General features: G+C 40.0%; 1 protein-coding gene and 1 pseudogene across 5 annotated transcripts in view; one reads left to right on the forward strand and one right to left on the reverse strand.

Annotated features, from left to right (window-relative positions):
* Positions 1-240: 240 nt before the first annotated feature.
* Positions 241-24,731, reverse strand: part of RAB3IP (RAB3A interacting protein) — a 58,005-nt gene continuing 33,514 nt past the window's right edge. For all 4 annotated transcript variants that reach the window (XM_081082401.1, XM_081082399.1, XM_081082402.1 and 1 more), the window contains 7 exons: positions 18,774-18,851; positions 17,036-17,239; positions 12,539-12,667; positions 11,167-11,279; positions 5,108-5,207; positions 4,954-5,023; positions 241-2,236 (listed from right to left, as the gene is read on the reverse strand). In XM_081082401.1, coding sequence (XP_080938527.1) covers positions 2,154-2,236; positions 4,954-5,023; positions 5,108-5,207; positions 11,167-11,279; positions 12,539-12,667; positions 17,036-17,239; positions 18,774-18,851 — 777 coding nt within the window. In that variant the 3' untranslated portion in view covers positions 241-2,153. The remainder of the gene's footprint in view (positions 2,237-4,953; positions 5,024-5,107; positions 5,208-11,166; positions 11,280-12,538; positions 12,668-17,035; positions 17,240-18,773; positions 18,852-24,731) is intronic.
* On the forward strand, positions 17,839-18,318 carry LOC308512186 (NADH dehydrogenase [ubiquinone] 1 beta subcomplex subunit 8, mitochondrial-like; annotated as a pseudogene). Its single transcript has one exon. The product of its transcript is annotated as an NADH dehydrogenase [ubiquinone] 1 beta subcomplex subunit 8, mitochondrial-like (transcript).

Here is a 24,731-nt window from a genome sequence, read left to right on the forward strand (position 1 = left end):
CAATTTCAGAGTCTTGAGCTGGCATGGTAATTATTGTTTCACTATATCATTCTCAAATGTCCTTTTGTCTGTGGACTCCAGTCCATCCTGGTGACTGAGACTTCTACAGGTAAAGCTGACTAAGCCTTTGAGACAGGACTGAATACCAGCTCTCATACAGTGCTGCTGTGAATATAAGTTGATTCAACTTTTCTAGAGGGCAATTAGGCAATACAGATAAAAAAATATAAAATACTCATATATCTTGCTTGACCCAACACTTTTACTTCTAGGCATCTACAAGAAGTAAATTAACCCAACAATATACTCATCACAGCACTTTGATATGAAAAAAAAATTAATCTTATCTACAAACACAATTAAATGATATTAACATCCTATAATCAAAACCTTAGTGTGGTTAGATGTATAGAAAAATACTTAAATTTTTAAAGTAAGAAAGTCTACTACTAGTTTCAGAACCATGTATATGTAGGTAAGAAATATTTGAAAGCTGAAAGGCCATTCTTCTTCAAAAATATTAGCAGTAGCTTTCTCTAGATGAGGAGATTGACTTGTCATTTCTTCTTCTTGCTTTTCTATATTTACTATATTTCTACCCTGAAACACTTCCTTTTATAACTACTTTTAATCAATAATTTCTCCATACGATGTCAGTTTTACAGTTTGGAACTTAGAGATCAAGTGATTCTATGACCAATGTATACTCTGCATATATACAGTGTATACTCTGCAACCACACTCCCCTTCAAAGTCCCTGATGCACACATCAAACTCCTTATTTATCTTTCTATCCTTTCAACACCATTTACAGTGCTCAACATATACAAAGTAGGAATATATTACATCAAGATGTTCAAGAATGCATTTCTGGGATAAGATGTGACTGTCCTCTATCTATTCTATTTAACTAGAGGCCCGGTGCATGGAATTCATGCATTCAGAGGGGGGCGTCTCTCAGCCCGGCCTGCACCCTCTTGCAGTCTGGGAGCCCTCAGGGGATGTCCAACTAAACCAGCAGTCAGACATCCTTAGCGCTGCCACAGAGGCAGGAGAGGCTCCCGCCACTGCCACTGCACTCACCAGCCATCAGCCCAGCTCCTGGCTGAGTGGCGCTCCCATTGTGGGAGCACACTGACCAACAGGGAGCAGCTCCTGCATTGAGCGTCTGCCCTGGTGGTCAGTGCGCATCCTAGCGACCAGTCGGTCCACCGTCGGGCTGAAACTGGCTCTCCAACATCCCCCTAAGGGTCCCGGATTGTGAGAGGGTGCAGGCCAGGCCAAGGGACCCACTGGTGCACGACTGGGGCCGGGGAGGGATGTGGGAGGTTGGCCAGCCGGGGAGGGACTGCAGGAGGGCTCCAGGGCATGTCCAGCCTGTCTCAGTCCCAATCAGCCAGACCCCAGCAGCAAGATAACCTACCAGTTGGAGTGTCTGCCCCCCTGGTGGACAGTGCACATCATAGCAACAGGTCAGTTGGTCGACTGTCTGCCCCCTGGTGGTCAGTATACATCATAGTGAGCGGTTGAGTGGCCTTAGCATATCATTAGCATATTACACTTTGACCAGACAACCGGACACTTAGCATATTAGGCTTTTATTATATAGGATTAATCATCATAAATAAAGGGAGTCTTTAAATTACAAAGAACAGAATGATTAAAACAGTGACTTTCAAACAGAAGTCTCTTTAAATAAAATATTTTTTTGAATTCCAATATGTAAAAACAAAATCATCTTAGTGGAGACAGAAACTGATCCTATCCACTCAGCCCTCTTCTTTGCTTCCCACAGGTTGCTGGGAAGTTTGAAAACTATAATTCAATACATTCAACTGGCCCCACATGCTGTGTCAGAGCTAGAAGAGAAGGCAAAAACACATGTGATCTAGTATTTATTTATTTAGCTTTTTTTTGTGACTATAAATTACAATCACTAGGACACCTGTAATTCATTATAGTGTGTTCAACTAAAGAACAAGCAGACACAGCACAGGCCAGTTTAAAAGAAATCACAGTACTTCTTGGTGTAATTTGCAAAAGGGGGGGAAAGTCCTGGGCCCACACCGTGGAAATAAATATCACGTAACCATGAAAATATTCAGCCATTTTCCAGGTATCAGGGAGGTTCGTGCATGGTCCCAGGCAGAGGATCAGAGTTCCTCTTTGAAATATCCCAGCTTTGCCAGTGACATCTCTTTTCTCAACTGCATAACCTCCCAAAACATGTGGTCAACTATGCAAACAAAAGAGAGAGACACATAAATTATAAAATACCACCTTAAATATTTTTAATTTATTTCAATGAAAATTTAAGATTAACTCAAATGCCTGTTGGCATTTCCTAATGACATGCCTAATTGCTTAGACATTCCATCACTGCTTCACACAAACTTCTTCATATATTTGTGAGCACCCCAATTTTATTAATAAATAAGCAGTACTCAGCCGTTTACTACCACTATTTGTTAGATGTATCAGTGACTGCCACACTTTAGCCCAACAGAAGGTGTACATTTCACTGTCCTGAGTAAATGGCAATGCTGTTGCCTTCGTAAGTAATTACACTCAATGCTCAGTTATGCAAGAGTTATCTAACTTCTAGATCTTCTTGCTCTAGTTTGCTACATCTTGGCCATTTCACTTTTCATTAATAATAACAGAGAGTGAAAAGGAAAACAAGACAGTCCAGAGAACTCAGTAACATTCTTTGTGCCTAATAGGGAAATTTTTATATATGGCTCAAATAGAAATAAAAACAAATGTAGAGGGTGATGTGTAAATTTCCATTAGCTCTACTCTTGTGAGCCCCTCTGTAAGTAGCAAAAAGATGGCTCTATATTTCAGACTATAAAACCTGACATATGACCAGATTAGACTGATTAGAGCAGTGGTTCTCAACCAGGGGAGAGTCAGTCCCCAGGGGTTCATCTGGCAATGCCTGGAGACGTTTTTCATTGCCGGCATCTAGTAAGTGAAGCCCGGGGACACTGTTAAACATCCTACAATGTACAAGATCATCCTCACAAGGACTTACCCAGTTCAAAATGTTAACAGTACAAGGGCTGAGAGACGCTGCTTTCGCTTTAACTGCTCTAAATTCTTTCTGGCACCGGCACAGACAATAAACAGATTTTCACATTAATATTTATTTACTACAAACCCACACAGTATATGATGTGCATCAAATACTGTCAAGTAGAAGAGTGATGGAAACCAGAGAAGAAACTACTTTTATCACCATCGCTCATGATTCTTTCTATTTACATAAAGTAAATTATCTTTCAGCCTTCTCTACAAAAATATTTCCCATTTTAACGAGAAAAAATAAGCTTGACACTTGAACATAACATAAATCATCTGTTCTCCAGCTTAAGTCCTATTATTCACCAATAGGATTCAAAAAGACTTCAATTTTATTAAAGTCATAAACAGTATTGCACAGCTTAAAGACTATTTTTATGCTACACAGCCTTTGGAAATTTAACATTAGAGACAGGTTTCACCTTTATTCTTTTAGGCATTAAAATCTAATTATATGGGATTCTAACTAAATATGACTGTTTTAGTATACCAGAGCTTGAGAAATGCTAAACTACGTTATTATGGGCATGACTAATTTTTCCAGAGAATTAAGATTCACTGGTTTACCTGATAAAAATAGAAGGCTTCTTATTAGTTTTCAAGTGTAAAAATATTTTCAGTGTCTAAAAAATATATAAACAGAAAAATTTCCCACAACTTCACATACAAAACTGGCATGGCCTTGTCCTCGCCATGTGTGTGACTTCTGGTCTAAGACAATCATGTGTACCTATGAGGCGCTGCTTTAAAGCTGTCAGGCGCATCTGTTTTTATGCTGGTACTTAAGACACTGGGCTATAAAACCATCATTAACCACGAAAGACATGAAAACACTTGCATGAGGGTGGCTCTCCTGGATAGATCATCTGCCTGTTTCTGCTCATTTAGAACACAGCAATCTTTATTCCATTCAAAATTATCTTCATGACTGCTTTATTAATGTGAAAATACAGGACAAAATTGCTAGTTCCTCATGGTTTTCACCAATTAAAATAAATCTGACCACGTCTGGAGTTTGCTCATTTTTCTCTCTTACGGAGTAAATTCAATGAGCTTTGTACTCCTCTCACATACCAGCTGGCTTATCTATACCTCTTAAGAGTTAAAACTGAGCCTGCTTTAAAACTCAAAATTAGAGTAAAATGAAGCAAATATAAGGATTAAACACTGTATGTTTTAAAGGAGACATTTGTTCCCAAATTCCCCACACATTTTATTAGAACTATAAGACACTCAATATAAATATACCAGTAATAAAGTTTATTTGAGCACCACTACTGTGCCCTATACTTTTTACTGAACTGTTATATAAATATTTCATAACTAGAGGCCCAGTGCATGAAATTTGTGCACAGGTGGTGGGGGGGGGGGGTGTCCCTCAGCCCAGCCTGCACCCTCTTGCAATCCAGGACCACTGGCTCCTAACCACTCGCCTGCCTGCCTGCCTGATCGCCCCTAACCACTCTGCCTGCCTGCCTGATGTTCCTAACTGCTCACTTGCCTGCCTGATCACCCCTAACCTCTCTGCCTGCCTGCCTGATTGCCCCTAACTGCTTGCCTGCCTGCTTGATCGCTCCTAACTGCTCACCTGCCTGCCTGATTGCCCCTAACCACTATCCTGCCTGCCTGATTGCCCCTAACCACTCTGCCTGCCTGCCTGCCTGATTGCCCCAACCACTCTGCCTGCCTGCCTGATCGTCCCTAACTGCTCACCTGCCTGCATGATCGCCCCTAACCACCTCTGCCTCAGCCCCCACCGCCGCAGCTTCATCCAGAAGGATGTCCGGAATGACGTCCAGAAGGTCGTTCAGCTGTTTGGTCTAATTAGAATTTTATGCTTTTATTATTATAGATGAATAAAGAACTTACCATCCTGCTGTTTCACAAGTCCCTGCTGAATATATCGAATGTATGTAAAAAAGTTACACACAGACGTGATCTAGGCCAAAAGGAGAAAATGTCATGAATATCAAATATCTCATATCAGTGAGCTTTATTAAAAATTCATTATTACATTACTTACCCTGTATCTACAAAAAGGAGAAATATAATAATAGTTGCTTGAATCTCCTAATTTAATTCTGTGTTTACAGGATTTACTCTGGCCAGTGAGAGCACATTTTCTGTAAAAGAATGATACATTTTAGTTTTTTAAAATTAAAGGCGTTTTGCCCCTACCTTTGTACAAGCTGAAGAAAACAAATATTTGAGAACCTACTATGGACCAGGCACTGTTCTAGATGCTGGGCTATCAAGATGAGAGAGACCAAGTCCCTTCCCTTTTGGGGTTAACATCCTAGTACATGCTTAATAGCCTAAAATTAACAATGGCCTAGAAATAGAAACTAAATGTTTTAAATATATGTCCTATCCTGAAGCAAATAGGAGTAATCTGATACAGGAAGCTCTCAGCTTTCCATCGGAACTTCAGCTTCTGAGTTGGAAAAACACCTAATGATGATTACTCAAGTCTCAGAACATGTTACTAATTGCTTTCAGGACAGTAGCTTCCAGGTAAGGTACTTTTTGGTGTGTTTGGTTGTTTACATGCATTTCCTGTGGTAGACCTGGGAAATACAAAGGAATACAAAAATACTGACTCTGAACAATTACATAAAGGGTGCATTACATTTAGACATACATCCTTTCTATTTACAGAATATAAAATCTAAATTTGGTTGGAATCAGGCTGTAAACCTCTTGAGGGCAGTAACTATATCATATTCATCTTTAGGTGCCTGGCACCAAGCATGTTTCTGGCTGTTGGTTAAGTGACAGACCACCTGTCACTCACTCTACTGCTCAGGATGAAGATGACTTGTCTATCTGGCTGGACTTGCAGCAGCTCAGCTATCCCTCTAGTAAGTTAGGAGCTTGGCTGAATACAACTACCGCTCCCTATCAATGCAAAATTACTGTAGCTCTAAGTAAAATAAAGTGGCCAACAGCATTTTATATGACATTACAAATTAAATAGTAAAGAAAAATATATTAAATAAACATTAAATTTCAGCTATACTTATAAGAAATGACAAAAATGTGTCTCCATATAAGAAAACACATGAAGAATGTATATTTAACACAGGATAATTTGGGAGGTGGCCATTCCAATCACAAAATAATTTTTATCTTTTCAAAGAAATTTTGCCTCATTGTTCCTTTATTAGTAAACTAGAGGCTCGATGCAAGAAATTTGTGCACTGGGGGGGGGGGGGGGGAGTCCCTCAGCCTGGCCTGGCCTGCGCCCTCTTGCAGTCCAGGAGCCCTTGGGCCTAAGCCGGCAGTTGGCCACTGCCACTGCACTCGCCAGCCACGAGCCTGGCTTTTGGCTGAGCGGCGCTACCCCCGTGGGAGTGCACTGACCACCAGGGGGCAGCTCCTGCATTGAGTGGATTCCCCCTGGTGGTCAGTGTGTGTCATAGTGACTGGTCGTTCCACCGTTCAGTCAATTTTCATATTAGCTTTTTATTATATAGGATTCCTTTAATGATCTATAAAAATGTTTTTTAAAAACACTAAACTATTAGCTCAGGGAGGATAGAAGATCAAGAAATTTAAGGCACAAGTGTTGAAAGCCTTTGGAACTTCAAAAAGTATAATTTACACAAGAGAAAAAAAGTACCATCAAACTGATAAAAATAAATTTATACACTATCCTTCTGGAAGGAGAATATACCTGTTTGACTACTATTTTGTCTAATTTTGAAAGGCTCTGCTACAGTGATTTTAAATATCAAATTTTAAAATGAAGTGTTCAACTTATCTCATTTGTAAAGCCATTTGTAAACTATCACAGCCAATATATTTTCATTTGAGCTGGGATTCAATGCCTTGTCTTCCGACCTCCAACTGCAATGTTTTGTTAACATGCTGCTACACTATTTCAGTATCTGTTAACAGCTGTGTCCCAAGATTTCAAATCCTTGCTTGCCATTTCACTTGTGATGTCCACATGTTTAAACCCAGACCTATCACCTTCCCCAAAGCAGAGCCCTTCCTACTCATTCCCCAAAGACCACATCATTCTTCTAGTCAGTCATCTCTAAGTCCTTTGTCTTCGACCATCCCCTACTATCATCTCCTAAATTTTCTTTCTTTAGATTTGTCACATCTCTCCTCTCCATACACTCGCCACCCTCTGAACACACCATTTCCTTGGTCAAGGCTTTCAGTCACATGTATTGTTCTTTTCCTATCCAAATTCCATCTATGCTTCAGAACCCCAGGTCAAATCTCCCTCCCTCCAAGAACAGCCCCTGATCACCACCACTGGGCTCCCTGCCTTCCTCAAAACTCCCATAGTGCCCTACCATTCACTTCATAACCTTGTCCACAACAACCCTGGCCAAGACCACACTTCACATTTCATAAAAGAGGACAGTATCTGCCTTCAAGTGTTTTCCCACACAATATGCACTAAGAACAAAAATGGGTTTCTGGCCCTATTCCCACAAGTACAATATCCTTAACTATGTAAACTGCTTCCTGATCTACATAACTATTTTACTAAAATACTATATAAATCCACTTTAACTGATATCCTCATTTGTCATTTGCACATGTGTGATATATTATGCAAGCCTGAATTTAAAATTTTACAATAAAAACTATTATATACTATGTTTAAAATAGGTTATAACACAGACCTTAAAAGCACAAAACTGCTTGCTTTTTTAAAAATATATATATATATATTTTATTGATTTTTTACAGAGAGGAAGGGAGAGGGATAGAGAGTTGGAAACATCGATGAGAGAGAAACATCAATCAGCTGCCTCCTGCACACCTCCCACTGGGGATGTGCCCGCAACCAAGGTACATGCCCTTGACCGGAATCAAACCTGGGACCCTTCATCTGCAGGCCGACGCTCTATCCACTGAGCCAAACCGTTCAGGGCAAAACTGCTTGCTTTAATGATCACAAACACCTGTTTGTGGAGGCATAGAATTTAAGAACGTAAATACCCTCCCCAGTTTCGGAGGCCACAGTGCCACAGGTGTAGCACAGAGGGAAATGTAGAACAGGACACAACTCTAGGTGGATGTGCAGTTCACAAAGCGAAGGCATGACTAAGTCCCTCCACAAATGATTGCCCAACTACCAGCACTATGTGATCCTAGTAAGACTGTAATTTGCATTAAGAGGAACAGGATAAATCATACACCACCCACAATAGGCTTTAACCAGTCCTATGGTGAATCTCAAGCAGCTTTTTCCTCTCGTACCTTCAAAATGACCCAGACAAGAGTCATTTACTGCCTTCTACGACCTTTCCAGTCCCCTATATTAATCTAGTTCCAAACCACCAACTCAGCAGCTTCCTCAAAATCTTTCCAAGTCACTTTTTAAACAGCAGTGCCAAAGGTTCTAGGTCCTGTTCATTTCAGTCTTTGTTCCTCCTCGGACTGGATGAAAAAAGCCTGCCCTGCTGTGAAATGCAGGATTCTAACCTCTAAGGATTTATAAGTGCAGAATCTCTCATGGGTGGAAGACAGAACTGATTATTTACCAAAGTGAGAATCCTTTATGACAGCATGAAAGGAGAGGGCTAATTAAGTCGTTTTCATGCTTGGTAAGACTTGGTCTAAATCGCTGTCTTCCCAAACTAATTTTGATGGTAACCCTGGGGAATAAATATTTTACACAGAAACCGAGGACATACAAATATATATATATATATATATACACATACACACACACACACACACACACACACACACACGCACACACATATGGTGTCCTAAAAAATGTATACACATTTAAACAACTGATAACTCAATTTTCACTCCTTTTCAGGTTTAACTGATTTGAAATAATGGGCGAAGCCTGACTAAGCCTTGAACAAAGAAATTTATTCTACAGTGTCACTAGACATTTTTTTAATGGGGACACATAAAAGACAAAGTTTACAATACAGAAGTGACAACAGTCAATGACTTGAGGGTGCACAAATACTGAATGAAATGATTCTTAGTGTTTGTGATTTCTTAATGTTTTTGATTCCATTGCTTCACATTATTAGCAGTGCTTGGACCAGAACGGTAATCAGTTTGAAAACGGGCATTGATTTAAAAAAATTATTCACTTCTATAGATTCTTTTAAATTTTGAAAATGAACTGTATGTTAATAAACACTGACTTTATAATCATTCACCAAAGTGTGTATACATTTTTGGGGGACACCCTGTATGGATAACAAACAAAAATTCTACTTATAACCCACTAAAGCAGGGGTGGGGAATGTCCGACCCACGGGCCATATAAAGCCCAGGAAATCATTTGGTGTGGCACTGCCAAGACAACCACAGGCAGGACTCAAAATTCAGTAAATCTAAGAGCTTTTCCATAGTGACATACACTTATACTAAGCAAATCTTATTAAGCGAATGACGTTATAAATATTCAGATGGTCCTTGGCAGAAAAAAGATTCCCACCCCTGCACTAAAGTGACTTCATGATCAACTAATGGGTCATGACATGTGTTTTAAAGAAAAAGTTTCAAACACCTGGTCTACCTGGATCCCTAACATCCTAATATATAAAAACCCTGGGTCCGTCACGACCGGAGGCTCAACCAACGGGAAGTCAGTCCTGTAGTCAGCGCTGGGTTGCTGTGGCAACCCAGCACTGACTGCTGTGGCTGCAGGCGTGGTGACCCAGCACTGACTGCTGAGGGGGCTGCAAATCAGGCCTGGAGAGAGGCTGAAGAGAGAAGCAGGGTCTGATCCGTAGCCTGTGTAGCAGCTGTTGATCAGCACTTGCCTCTCTCTTTCACTCTGGGCCAGCAGCCGCGCCTCCATTTCTCTCCAGGCCTCCATGGGGGCTGCTGATCAGCCCCACCTTTCTGATCAGGCCCCATCACAGGCCCAGAGATGCGGACTGGCATAGGAACCGACCAATCAGAACCAAATCTGGGTGAAGTGTGAGGAGCCAATGGCTGCCTAGGAGGCGGAGCTTTTGACACTGACTGACATAGAAACTGACCAATCAGAACCAAATCTGGGTCAACTGTGAGGAGCCAATGGCTGCCTAGGAGGTGGAGCTTTTGACGCTGACTGGCATAGAAACCAACCAATCAGAACCACATCTGGGTGAACGGTGAGGAACCAATGGCTGCCTGGGAGTTAGAGCTTTTGACACTGACTGGCATAGAAACCAACCAATCAGAACCAAATTGGCTGGCAGAGGAGGGCAGTTGGGGGCGAGATCAGGCTGGCAGGGGAGGGAAGCTGGGGCAAGATGAGGCCGCAGGGGAGGGCTGTTGGGGGCAACTAGGCCTGCAAGGGGAGGGTGGTTAGGGGAAACCAGGCTGGCAGGGGAGGGTAGTTGGGGGTGAGATCAGACCAGCAGGGGAGGGCAGTTAGGGGTGATCAGGCAGGCAGGAACAGTTGGGGCAAGATCAGGCTGGCAGGGGAGGGCAATTAGGGGCGATCAGGCAGGCAGGCAGAGGCAGTTAGGGGCGATCAGGCAGGCAGGCAGGTGAGTGGTTAGGAGCCAGCGGTCCCAGATTGTGAGAGGGATGTCTAGCAGTCAGACATCCCTCAAGGGGTCGCTGATTGGAGAGGGTGCAGGCTGGGCTGAGGGAATCCCCGTTTCCGTGCACGAATTTTGTGCATCAGGCCACTAGTCTATATATATAAAAGCTTAAGCGACCAGTCGACTGGCCAGTAGCTATGACACGCACTGACCACCAGGGGCCAGACGCTCAACACAGGAGCTACCAAGTGACAGCAACTTTGCAGAGCACCCTCTCGCACTCCAGGACCCCTCAGGGGATGTCAGTCTGCTGGTTTCAGCCCGATCCCCGCAGGCCAGGCCGAGGGACTCCACTGGTGCAGGAATCCATGCACCGGGCCTCTAGTATACGTATAATTTTGTAATTAAAGGGGCTCCTCTTTGATTCTAATTTGAAATGCTATATCCCACACTGTCTGGAGATTTGTGCTTGAGCGGCACAGGTTCTAAATAGAAAACTAACAAGACATTTAACCATATTTAAAACTAGAAAAACTAAATAACTACAACACGTACAAATTTTAAAACTCAGTATCTTCCACAAGACAAGGTTTTGAAAACATACTTTGGTCCTCCACATTCGACTGCAGAAGCTTTCACAAATCGAATAGGTTGTAATCCCACTGGTTCAATGCTTAGAGTATTGTTTTCCACAGCCTCCAAAACAGCTGAAGCCAACTTAAAAAAAAAAAGTATTAGACATTATGCTGGCAGAAAAATATCAAATTTGTATTCTACAGTCAACTTATTTTTAAAATTCTTTCTCCAAGTTCCACTAGCTTGGCCTTAGCCAATGGGGGGGGGTTTGGGGGGGGGGGGGAAGAAACCACGTAACCTTGGTTTAAATTCTTTTATACAATTCAAACGTTGTTATGAAAGGCAATTCAGTCACAGCTAAATAACTTTTCTCATTATCTGGAAGAGGATTAAAGGCATTAATTCCAATCTCTGTTCAACCTTCCTCACAATTCAATTAACATCTACTGTTAATGCAACTTCAAAATGAACATTGTAATGTTTTATTTTGCTAAATATATGCAATTTTTAATATTGGCCATTCATAACACAGCAACATATACTAATAACAGCTATATATTTTCTGAACATGCATTTATGTGTATAAGAGTCTACAAAAGAATTAACAGAATTATCAAATATTAAATGCCCAGATGGAGATGGTAGCAAGTCATAAACAACAGATGAAACAGGCAATGAAACTCCAGTGTGGCGAAACTATTAATATTGAATGGCCTACCTAAAACCAGGCACAGAGCCACAATGAATAACACGTCTACATATCAAGTGTTTTACTGCTCATCTTAACATCTCCTTACAGGTGATGTTATCATTAAATCCTCTAAAGACTTAACATAAGTAAGGCTTTTAGGATTAACTATCTTAAACACTGATTGGCATGATATTTACATAAACACCTTCCCCAAACAAGTTAAAATTATCATCTTACATGTGTATAGGGCCTTATATTTTTAAAAAGTGTTTGTCTATCTACCTCATTCACTTCATTTTATCCTCTTAACAACCCTATGCTATAGACAAGGCAGGCATTTTTCCCTACTTTAAAGATGAAGAAACTGAATATAATTTTTATCATGTACAAATAAACTCAACAAATATCTTAGAGTGTAGAAGTTCCCTTACACTGCAGCCTGGACTGAGAATCAAGAATAAGCCCTACCCCCAACACATATTTAATACTTTACTCCAATGTAACACGCACTGCAGTGGGAATGATCTGCTCAAATAAGAAAAGCACTTGAATGCCAAGAAATTATGATCCTGATATGAAATAGGAAAAATGGTAAAACATGACATTTTGTAAAAACTTACTTATATAAGAGTTATTAAAATATATTAACGTGATTTAATAGAAGGTACAGGAATACCTAATGCATTCTACTAAATTTTTTTAAAATTACCTCACTTTTGGAGAATGTTAAGCATGGAAAGATATCTTCCTGATAGATTTTGTCTAAAAAAGGACACGTTCTGTCCATTGTGGGTTCATCCTTCCAAGATCTGAATTCATTATACAGAGACAAGTCAGCCTGGCAAACCAAAAGAAAACACAAAATAACCTGTTAAAAAGTACAAATATAAAATTACTTTATACAACCAAAACCTATTTAAACATTACTGAAAAAGAAATACTCTTCATTTAAAATAATAAACTGAACCATTCTTGATTAGTTATAATACTTGGTAGCAATTTTTCTTTTAAAAAAAATCCAGACTCCCACATGGCTAATTGGCCTTTTTCAATGTACCCACTATGGTATTTAATGATGCTATCATTATCCCCCCCAAAAATTAAAGTGGAGCTCCTCTTAAAATACATGTGCACACTGTCCTAAATATATTTAAAAAAATGATGACAAGTCTTTTCTGAAAATAATCAAAAATTAATTTGGACTCTAGTTAATTAAATAAAATGTTTACATAAAGTAAGACTGACTAAATTGTGAAACCAGAAGTTTGGGGTTAAAAATTATGCTAATTGTTCTAATATTACCTGAGGGCATTTCCAAAGGAATTTCCATAGTGTTTATTGTATAAGCAGCAAGACTAAAAGAAGCACACCTATAAGCCTCCTAAATTGACTAGCTTGAAATATAACATTTATTTAGATATCTTTTTTGGTATATGAATATCCAGTAACCACCAACTGAATCATCAAAAATAATCCAGATTTGCACTAGCCTTCCTATTCACTCTTCCAGTTGTCCCTCTCTTTCCCTCCTCCCTTTTAACTAATTTTCCCCAAGTATTTTTTCACTACAGATTTCCTAATCCAGCTTAATACCACCTGTGAACACACAAAGCTGTACCTACCCTCAGCCACCCAAACAGAGTCATGTCCCTCAGTCTCCTGCAAGTCTGAGGTGCCCTTGTCCAGAAGCATTGGACACTGTAAGTGAGGCACTGACACACCTCTGACCTCTAGGATAGCTGAGTCAGAGGTGGAGGTGTCTACAGGAAAGTAATGAAAGGCTGAGCGTATCCAACCTATCCTACAGACTTTCTTTTATGGTGGATAATGGCAATCTGTGACATTTTTTCATCCCAATCCATAAATTCTTTGAATCAAAGCTAAAAGCAAAAGGATAAAAATATTAGCAGATAAGTAATACTTACATTTTCAAATTAATTTTCTTTGTCAAATTTTCCCTTTAAGGCAGTGGTCGCCAACCTCTCGGACCTCACGGACAACCAGTGGTCCGTGGACCACCAGTTGGCAACCGCTGCTTTAAGGAATATAAATGCCAGAGCAGGTAAGTGGTGCTCTAAGGAAAGATTCTAGTTTAAAGGCAAAAGCTTAAACTATTTATTAAAAATGGACTCACTGCCAGGAACTATGGTAAGCACTTCATAAACATTTAATACTCACAGCTACATGAGATAGATATTATGATCTCTGTTTTATAGAAAAGGAACTGGGGCTTAGAGAGATAAAGTAAGTTGCATAAGATTACACAGCAAAGCACTGGTAAAAGTTCAAGTTCACATCTAAGTGACCGCTCCCAAAGCCTGGCATAGTGCACGTGGGTGCGCCTCACTCACCCATGATTTAAATGTTGCGATTGTCATGGCTGAACGCTCTCACCACATTTTCTAGAGAAACATATGTTTCACTTTCTTTTGGGTTGCTGTATCTTTTTTTTTTTTTTTTTTTTTTTTATATATTTTATTGATTTTTTACAGAGAGGAAAGGAGAGAGATAGAGAGTCAGAAACATCGATGAGAGAGAAACATCGATCAGCTGCCTCCTGCACATCTCCCACTAGGGATGTGCCCGCAACCCAGGTACATGCCCTTGACCGGAATCAAACCCGGGACCCTTGAGTCCGCAGGCCGACGCTCTATCCACTGAGCCAAACCGGTTTCGGCTGTATCTTTTATTAAGATGTACACAGGTCAAATGTACATGTTTCCTTTGTCTAATAAAACTTTGTATTCTAATGTTTTGATATGTTTTCCACAAAACATTAGGATACAAGATACAGCTGGAAAGCAAAAAGTTATTATTTTAAAGTTATAAACTGACTATCCATATTTTAAGGAATTTCATAAACTAAAAACAAGACTTTAAAATATTTCATGACAAAACATTTCAATTTTGTCAGTGTAAATAACAGAAAAAAGGTTGAAATTACAAATACTCAGAAACTTTAGACAAAATACAAGTTGTACCAAGCAATTAAAAAAGCTATTTAAATTAAAAGAAATTAAAGTCATGACTAACAAAAGTTTCTTAAATGTTTAACAGAAACCAATGTGAATTTTATATTGTGTTACATTCAGATTTGACAAATACTGAACTTCTCTCTCATAGCATCTTTTGATAACTAAAAAAAATATAATTCAATTAAAATATGTAACAAGCTTGGTTATTCAGTTTAATAAAGTCTTGGCCTCCATGTAAAAATTTAACTGAATGAGCACACATAGCTTCTTAAAGATTAATGAACTTGAATTCACTAATGTTAAATACAGCTTAAAAAAAAATGGTGGGGGGACAAGAAGAGGTAAGCCAAAGAACTTATATACTTACTAGAGGCCCGGTGCACGAATTCATGCACAGGTAGGGTCCCTCGGCCTAACCAGTGATTTGGGACCTATAGGAGACCAATCGGGGCCAGCAGGCCAGCCAGGGGGAGGAACCACGAGAGGTTGGCCAGCCAGCCCCAGTTGGGGCTGATCGGGGCCAGCTGGCCGGGGGAGGGACTGCAGGAGGTTGGCTGGCCATGGGAGGTTGGCTGTGGGAGTGCACTGACCACCAGGGGGGCAGCTCCTGTGTTAAGCTTCTGCCCCTGGTGGTCAGTGCGCATCATAGCAACCAGTCGACTGGTCGTAAAGGTCCTTTAGGCTTATCCTATCTAATAATAGATAAACATGGTAATTGACCATACCTTCGCTATGCCTCCCATTGGCTAATCAGCGCAATATGCAAATTAACCGCCAATAAAGATGGTGGCTAATTTGCATACTGCAGGCAGGGCGGGACAGCGCCATCCTGCCCGCCCCGCTGCTATCTGGGCCTGCTATTTGAGACCTGGGGCGGGACAGCGCCATCCCACCTGCCTTGCCGCCATCCGGGCCTGCTATCTGCAACCCGGGGCAGCGGGCGTCCATGTGCGACCCGAACCGGGGCGGCCTGGTGGTGCAGCAGCAATCAGCCAGCCCGCCCGGCCTCCATCCAGGCATCCCGTGAGCGACCTGACCCAGGGCGGCTGGGTGGGGCAGCATGATCTGCCGGCCTGTCCGGGCATCCCGTGTGCGACCCGGCCCGGGGCGGCCAGACGGGGCAGCAGCAATCGGCCGGCCCGCCCGGTCGTCCATGTGCGACCCAACCCGGGCGGCCGGGTGGGGCAGTAGCGATCCACTGGCCCGCCCGGCCACCATCCGGGCATCCCTTGTGTGACCCGACCCAGGGCGGTGCCCCAACCCCCGGATCGGCCCTGCGGTGTGCACGACCCGGGGAGGCGGGGCAGGCACCAAGGGATCGAGCCTGCCATCTGCCAACCGGGGAGCGGGCCTAAGCCAGAAGGTGGTTATCGCCCAAGGGGTCCCAGACTGTGAGAGGGCACAAGTGGGGCTGAAGGACACACCCCCTACCCCCCCCCACCAGTGCACAAATTTTGTGCACCGGGCCTCTAGTGTATATATAGATATGTATAGACCATAGACCTGCACAATGGAGTAATGAAGACCTGGGGTGGGGGGTGGGGGCTGGGAAGAGGGAGGTAAATGGGGAGAAATGGGAGATATCTGTAATACTATTAACAATGAGAAATATTTTTTTAAAAAAATGGAAGGGCTGCTCCATAAATTATTGATCAATCCCCTCAGAAATGCATTTTCATCACATGCAAGGATTAAATAAAAATATTTTACAATTATATAATTTTTACTCAAAACAGTTCAAAAATAATTCCACATCATCTCAGTTATCTTTACATTTTTTAAAATGATAAGGTTTCCATTAGTTCTATTTTTTGTTGCTTAATTATCTAAATTAACTCTAGGACTTTAACTCTACTTCTCCCAGAATTTAAAAGCAGCACACTATTCTTCAAGAAATCACCTTATTTTCACACATCTTGCTTTCCTTATTTTGTTAAAGTGCCCTAGCAATAAATTTTAACTAGCCACTCTCCTTTATGCAAAACATGACAGTTTGCTCCTTAAATGAAATATCGAGATTAAGACACTTACCAAGTTTCCAGGAGGTACTCCAAGGTCAGCCAGGTAGAGAATGGAATTGAAGAATCCCTGAAAGCAGCCAGCTCTAGATTAAGCCTCCCCCATCTTAATACTGCTACAAAATGTTGCTGGCAAAAATCATAACTGACACCTCAGTGATGAGAATAAATAAGTATCAATAGAGTCAGAGGGAACAGTCCTTGACGAGTTACCTCTTTGCAGTCTTTTACAAATGGCTGTATCACATTGAAGTCCTGGTGACTGCCACTCATAGCACTGCTTGTACTTTTATTTCTTGTATGCCCCTTTTTAAAAGGTGTCTTTCCACCTGGCAGAGGCTCCTGTGTTGGCGATGTTGGAGAACTGGACAATACAAGTGTCTTCAATGCAGCTACTTCAGCTTGAAGTACATCAATCTTGAAAAGAAATCAACATAATTTCATATACTAAATACGGTTAATGACAGAGCCAGCTAAAGGTTAGCAATTTTGTCAAAACACTTTCCTTTCAAAGATGAAATATAAGTTTCACCTGTATTTCCTGGGGATTAATCAAAGGAAAGCTAAGTTATTTTATGTTTCCACATGGTTTGTATTCAGCTGCTATTCACAATGTCAACTGATCTTTAAAAATTATCAAAATGTCTAACATTTATATGAATTTTCAAAATCTTCAAAATATAATAGCTTATGATTAGCTGTAGTTCATTCCTAAAACATAAACTCTAATAACTTTTCAGTGGCTTTATTCAGTGAATTAAGAAAACAAATATTAACTTTAAAACGTGACCATATAATCCTTTTGATAATACTTGTGATTCACAAGCCTTTGAATCATTTGGTTCTACTTATGAATGGGCACCAAATGTTCTAGTAGCTATTTTCTCCTTTACAGTTTCCTATAGTTTCCCACATCTTCTAAAATAAGCACTACTTTACAATCAGAACAAAACCCAGTAACTGGTAAGGTATCTGTAAGACAGTCAGTCATCACTAGGGACGGGAAGAAGTTCCAGATGGTGGCAGCCAGGGCAGGGGTCCTAAGAGTGCGAAGGCTGCAAAGGGCAACCAGAACCTGGTGCTGCTGAGAGCACAGATAGCCTCCCACCTTAACCAGGACCTGACCTGGGGCCCTATCCCTAGACCCCAGAAGAATGGTCTGCCACTGCCAAGAAGTATAATATGCGGGTGGAAGACTATGAGCAGTACCCAGATGATGGCATGGGTTATGGTGTCTATCCAAAGCTCTGTGACCGCTCACAGCACAAGAGGGATTTATGGTGTGACTAGACCATGCAGACCTGAGACTAAACTGGGGTGAGCCGATTCACTGGGACCGAGATGTGTGGATCAAGAACCATGTGGACACAGCCCCCAGGCCTGTTTCTTGAAATCTCATGTGTAAGCACCTCTTCAGCTTCATGGCCTTCATGCTATTCATGTCTTGGGTGGGAGAGACTTACCCCTCCAACCAGCTTGTGGGCCTAAGCCAGTGATGGCAAATCTGTGACACACGAACTCATTTTTTTGGTTGATTTTTCTTTGTTAAATGGCATTTAAATATATGAAATAAATATCAAAAATATGTCTTTGTTTTACTATGGTTGCAAATATCAAAAATTTTTTATATGTGACACGGCACCAGAGTTAAGTTAGGGTTTTTCAAAATGCTGACACGCCGAGCTCAAAAGGTTCGCCATCACTGGCCTAAGCAGTATTCTTATAATAATCTGTACCAGGAATGAGGTGGCGATCCCACCAAGAGCCTAAGCAGGTGGTTCACTATGAAATCTGGGGAAATTCATGGGTTTTGTACCCCCTAATTGACCCCTTCATTCCCAGAGATTCAACTTTAATGAAATCCCTAAAAAAACAGTGCTGTGGTTAAAATAAAAAATAGTAATCACTAATTTCTTTACATTTTATACTACTCCAAGCAGTAAAAACTTACTTTTCCTTGTGCTTCTTTTAGCTGTTTTTCTGCTGTTGCCTGCTTGACATTTGCTTCTCTCACCATCTTATGAGCTTCCTGAAAAAGTTAACATCTCAAATTTTGGAAACTAAGTAGCATTTATTTTCAAAAAAATCTTAAGTGATTGAAGCAAAGATATACTACCAAAATTTAGCCTGAAAATAAGTACTCAATGTCAACTACTGAAATAACAGTTGTCAGCAGGTAGACAAACTATTAGAAATTAGGAAGAGGGACGTTTTTTAGTACCTATTACCACTGACGCAGTCAAGCTGAGGTCACTCCCTCTGATCCATGGTTGAATAAAGGACTGTGAATGTGATGAAGAAAATATATGACCCATATGTTAAACCCATGTCCTCTGAAGTTAGATTTTTAAAACTTGATATATATATATATGTGTGTGTGTGTGTGTGTGTGTGTGTGTGTGTGTGTGTGTGTGTATTAGTTACAGCAAAGACATACAGTAGGGACAAGTAAAAATATTAAAATATCAATAATGTTGCAGTTTACAGAAATTAAGCTGAGAAGCCTTAGAGATTTCAATTAAAAAAATCCACAAATGATATGAAGTAATGACTTTGTACAGAGAAATCTAAAGAGATAAATCAGTTTAATATGTAATGGGGTCTTAATTTTATAGTGCCACAAATATGAAACTCCAGGTATTTAATTATCTTTTATTCATATAATATTTATTCATCAAACATTTATTCACACCACCTCTGCATGAGGTTGCACTCGTGGTGCTCATAATATACTAGGAAAAGTCAAGCTCCCTGATCTTAAGGACCTTATATCCTGATTATGTTCTAATAATTAAAATATCTGAGCAAGAATTCTGGAGGTACTCTAAGTGAGGTATGAACTTTTATAGTTTTCTAAGAGAGAGATATGACTGAAATTGTATTTTTAAAAGATTATTCTGCTGTATGGAATAATCCCTATGAAGAATTAATGATGGACTGAAACAGTATATAGGGTGCTCTAGACAGTCCCCTGGGATGAACAATGAAAAGAGCTGGACAGTTTTTTAAATGTGTTTGAAGGCATTAGAGAGCAAATAAAATAGTGAAGGACTGGGGGACCAAGATCCAACAGAAGATGTAAACCCAGAAAAGAGAGCTGGAATTAGGGGTGACTTTTCCCCTTGAGATATAAAGGACACAGTGAAAAGATACAGCACACATGTAATTGAAGTTGCAGAAGGAAAGAAAAGAGAGCTAGAATGAGGGAAAGCAGTCTCTAAAAAAGTACCATATAGGATTTTACACGCTGACAAAAGACATCAAAAGGTAGGTATAAAAAGTTTGACCCCTGGCTGGTTTGGCTCATTTGGAAGGGTATCGGCCAATGGATGGACTGAGGGGTCCCAGGTTTGATTCCAGTCAAGGGTACATACTTCGATCGCAGACTCCGTCCCCGATCCCAGTAGGGGTGAATACGGGAGGCAACCAATGAATGTCTTTCTCTCTCTCTCTCCCCTCCTCCCTTCCACTCTCTCTAAAAATCAATGGAAAAATACCCTCGGGTGAGAATTTTAAAAATAAATAAATTTCAAAAGTTTGAAATTTTTCCTATCACTTTATTGCTCTGTAGCTAAAAATGACAGAAGAATCATCTATACCAGGAGTCAGCAAACTTGTTCTGTAAGGGCCAGATAGTAAATAGTTTTGGCTTTGTGAGCCATACAGGTTGTTGCAACTACTCAATTCTGCTGTTGCAGTGTGAAAGCAACCACAGACAATAAATACAGAACAAATGAGTGTGGCCATTTCAATAAAAATTTATGGGCACTAAAATTTGAATTTCATATAGTTTTCATAGATCACAAAATATTCTTCTTTTGATCCCCTGCAACCATTTAAAAATGTAAAAACCAATCTTAGCTCAAGGCTGTACAAAAGTAGACATAGACTAGTTTTACCCTACAGGAAGTAGTTTGCAGACCTCTAGTCTATGTAAACATTCAAATCTTTATACTTACAAACTTTGAAAAGAGAATTTTTAACCTAATTCTCCCCAAAGTACGAATTATTCCTAATCTTCTGATTAGTTTGCAAAAACAATTTGTTGGTATTAGAGAAGACAGAAATTCAGTAAATTCAGTAGAGAATTTTCTGAAAAAAACCTTCATGTAACTGACAATGGAAATGAAACTTCAGCAAAATTTTTTAAAACAGGGAAAGATATACTTCTTCCACTTGGATCAATATGTTTGTTAGTTATCAGCAACATTAAATATAATTGTTTTCAAAACAAAACAAAACAAAACAAAACAAACAAAAAAACACAATATTTAGACCAGTCCTTGATCTGGATAACAAATTGTTAATACGAGATTTTTCAAAAACAAGGTAACATATTCAATCCCACTCTTCTCACTAAATACAGGGGTGAGCAAAAGTAGGTTTACAGTTGTAGCATGCAAGACAGTTTACTCTTGTATTATTATTTATTAATTACTAGAGGCCCAATGCACGAAATTCGTGCATGGGGGTGGGGGTGGGGGGGGTCTCTCAGCCCAGCCTGCACCCTCTCCAATCCGGGGCCCCTCAGGGGATGTCCGACTGCAGGATCGGGCCTAAACCGAGAGTCGGACATCTCTCTCACAATCCAGGACCACTGGCTCCTAACCGCTTGCCTGCCTGCCTGCCTGATCACCCCCTAATCGCTCCCCCGCCAGCCTGATGACCCCTCACTGTTCCCCCAGCAGCCTGATCACCCCCTAACTGCTCCACCAGTCTGATCATCCCCTAACTGCTCCCTCGCTGGCCTGATACCCCTAACTGCCCTCCCCTGCTGGCCTGATCCCCCTAACTGCCTCTGCCCCGCCACCATGGCTTTGTCTGAAAGGAAGTCCAGAAGATGTCGGTCTAATTAGCATATTACCCTTTTATTAGTATAAATTACATTGTTTCCCATACAAACAACTGTAAATCTGCTTTTGCTCAACCCTGTAAGCAAATGCACACATATACACAGTATGTTTTAGTGAGAAGAAAGTATATTGTACTATTACAAAAAATTTTACACATTTTTATTCTTACTCTTTTCAAAATTAATGCAACACATTATGACTTAATGTACACATATAATTTATAAGGAAGTACATATGCTCTGAGAACCGTGCCTAGCACACAGGGAACACTCAGTAAATATCAGGTATCTTCATCATAATTAATGATGCTCAATTTTTTTTTACAGATCAGGTACATGAACAAAAAGTTTGGCATATACTGATCTAGGTAAGAAACGATGGTGGCTGGAAGACGTGACAGCAGATTCAAAACAGAAAGGCAGACAGATTTTTTATGTTCTCCAGGGACTGTCACAGGACCTTTTGGACAGTTTCAGTGTAGGATGAAGAGGGGCCTCAGTGATGACTCCTTTTCTGTGGCTTGAGACAAAGGAATTGCCACTTATGATTTTCATAGTACTCAAGGCCAGAGTCGAGGTCCCAGCACTGCTCCTTATCTATGCCTCATTTTCTTCACAGATTAAAATAATAATTTGAACTCTATGCCTAGCATTATGGAGAGAAAACCAGATACAGCACAAAAATTTACTAAAATTGGCTGACAAAATATTTTTAAAATCTTAAGATTACCTATGTTAAATGTAGACAACTTTATAAAGCATTCTTTCAATGGAGTTCACTTTATCTCTAAATCTGAGATACCAGAAAGGGGGGAAAAAAAAAAATATATATATATATATATATATATATATATATATATGTGTAACTTTAAAGTTCTTCGATTTGATACTTTTAAGACTCAACTTTGATACAAAGTATAATTATATTCAAGATTATTTGTTCATAATACATTAATAAACTGCTAATTTGAATTTACCTGGTAAATTAATTTTATTCAGAATAATCTTTAATTCTTAAAACTATACATGTATATACATATCATAAAATGCAAGCAAATACTCTTTTCATAAGACAATGGTACATTGAGATCACAAAGCCACAATTAAGACCAGAGAAAAACTTTTAGCACTTTTTTTCAAAATTCATAAATAACTCGTTTAAATACAACTTTCTTCATTACCAAAATCATGTTTAATCACTGTAATTTCTTTCCCAGAAAGTTTAGTGTCAATGCTATTAGCCATTGTAAGAGTAGGGACAGGTTAGGGACCCCAAAACTATGTTTTTTAGATATACTTTTTCATTAATAGCACAAACTGCATTTCTGGTATTTCACATCCCATTACAGCAGTAGTTCTCAACCTTCTGGCCCTTTAAATACAGTTCCTCATGTTGTGGTGACACCCAACCATAAAATTATTTTCATTGCTACTTCATAACTGTAATGTTGCTACTGTTATGAATCATAATGTAAATATCTGATATGCAGGATGGTCTTAGGCGACCCCTGTGAAAGGGTCGTTCGACTACCAAAGGGGTCGCGACCCACAGGTTGAGAACCACTGCATTACAGAGAGGAAAAAGTTTCTTTCCGTTAGTTTCCTTCCATTTCATCTAACAGAATATACATGTAAATACAGAAGGTGGAGCTAAGTATGGCTAAAATTAGGGCATGCAGGTAAGAAATCAAAACTAGTATAAGTAGTATAACACGCTTGCTTTCTTCTCTAGTATCCATATCATTATAAAATTTTCTTTTGCTAGACAATATTGGAAGAAAAAGTCTTATGTTTCTGTATACCCCTTGTACATATAAAATGTAACAGGTCACACAGCTCCTATTTCAGATCTTTAACTTTCCACTCTCCTCCACCTTAAATTTCTCTTCCTCTCATCTCCAATGACTAGTTAACTAAACAAAAAAAATTAGTTTTTGAATGTTCATGAAAGAAAATGACTCCAAAAAAGACAAAGACAAAGAAGAGGGCAAACAAGTGTGGAACAGAGGGCGCATGGAAAGCTCACATGTCTGAAGATATCCACTGCAATGCTACTTATAATGACAGAAACTGTGGAATACGTATTTGATAGATTATTCTTTCATTACACTGAGTATGCAGTAGCATGAAAAGAGTTTATTTGGAAAAAAACCTATAGAATGTATTAGTATTGCAACTATGTGAACAAACATGCATATCCAACAATGAAGCAGATGCTGCATAAATACAAATAAAGAGTGAAGAAATTTTCCCGCTAAAATCTTGTGAAAGTTTTAAGAACAAACTTTTGAGAAAAAAATATCGATATGTGATAACAACATTAGGTATCCTCGTAACACATCAATGTTTTTGATAAGGAATGGAGGCTAACCTAAAGGAGGCACTCCATGGAAGTAATTTTTAACAGCAAGGAAGTACTATCCTCTACTCACCCATCATGGATATTTATAAGTTGTCAAAATGATCAGGGAGTATTTCTAGCATTTGGGGGCAAAGCCAAGTATGATGGTTAATTTTGTATGTCAACTTGACTGGGCCACAGGGTGTGCCCAGATATTTGGTCAAGCATTATTCTGGGTCTTTCTGGATGAGATGAACATTAAAATCAGTAGACTGAGCAAAGCAGACTGCCCTCCATAATATGGGTGGGCCTCATCCAATCAGTAGAAGACCTGAATAGAACAAAGGCTGATCCCCAGAGAATAAGAGAGAATTCTTCTTGCCTTCAGACTTGAATTGAAACATCAGCTCTTCCTGGGTCTTGAGCCTTTGGACTTGGATTGGAACTACACCATCAGCTGTTCTAGGTCTCCAGCCTGCCAAATCACCCTGCATAACTTGGGAGTTACCAGCCTCCATAATCACAAGAGCCAATTCCTTATATAAGCCTCTTTCTGTATATGTGTATATGTATCTACGTATATACACACATGCTCTTAGTTCTGTTTATTGGAGAATCCTGAATAATATACCAAGGATGCTAAATGTCCTGCAATATCAGTGGCAGCCCTATTGAGAAACACTGAGTTGGGTAAAAATTTTGGTCCCAAGTGGTAG

The sequence above is a fragment of the Myotis nattereri genome (assembly GCF_964212035.1).
Source record: "Myotis nattereri genome assembly, chromosome: 2".
NCBI lineage: Eukaryota > Metazoa > Chordata > Mammalia > Chiroptera > Vespertilionidae > Myotis > Myotis nattereri.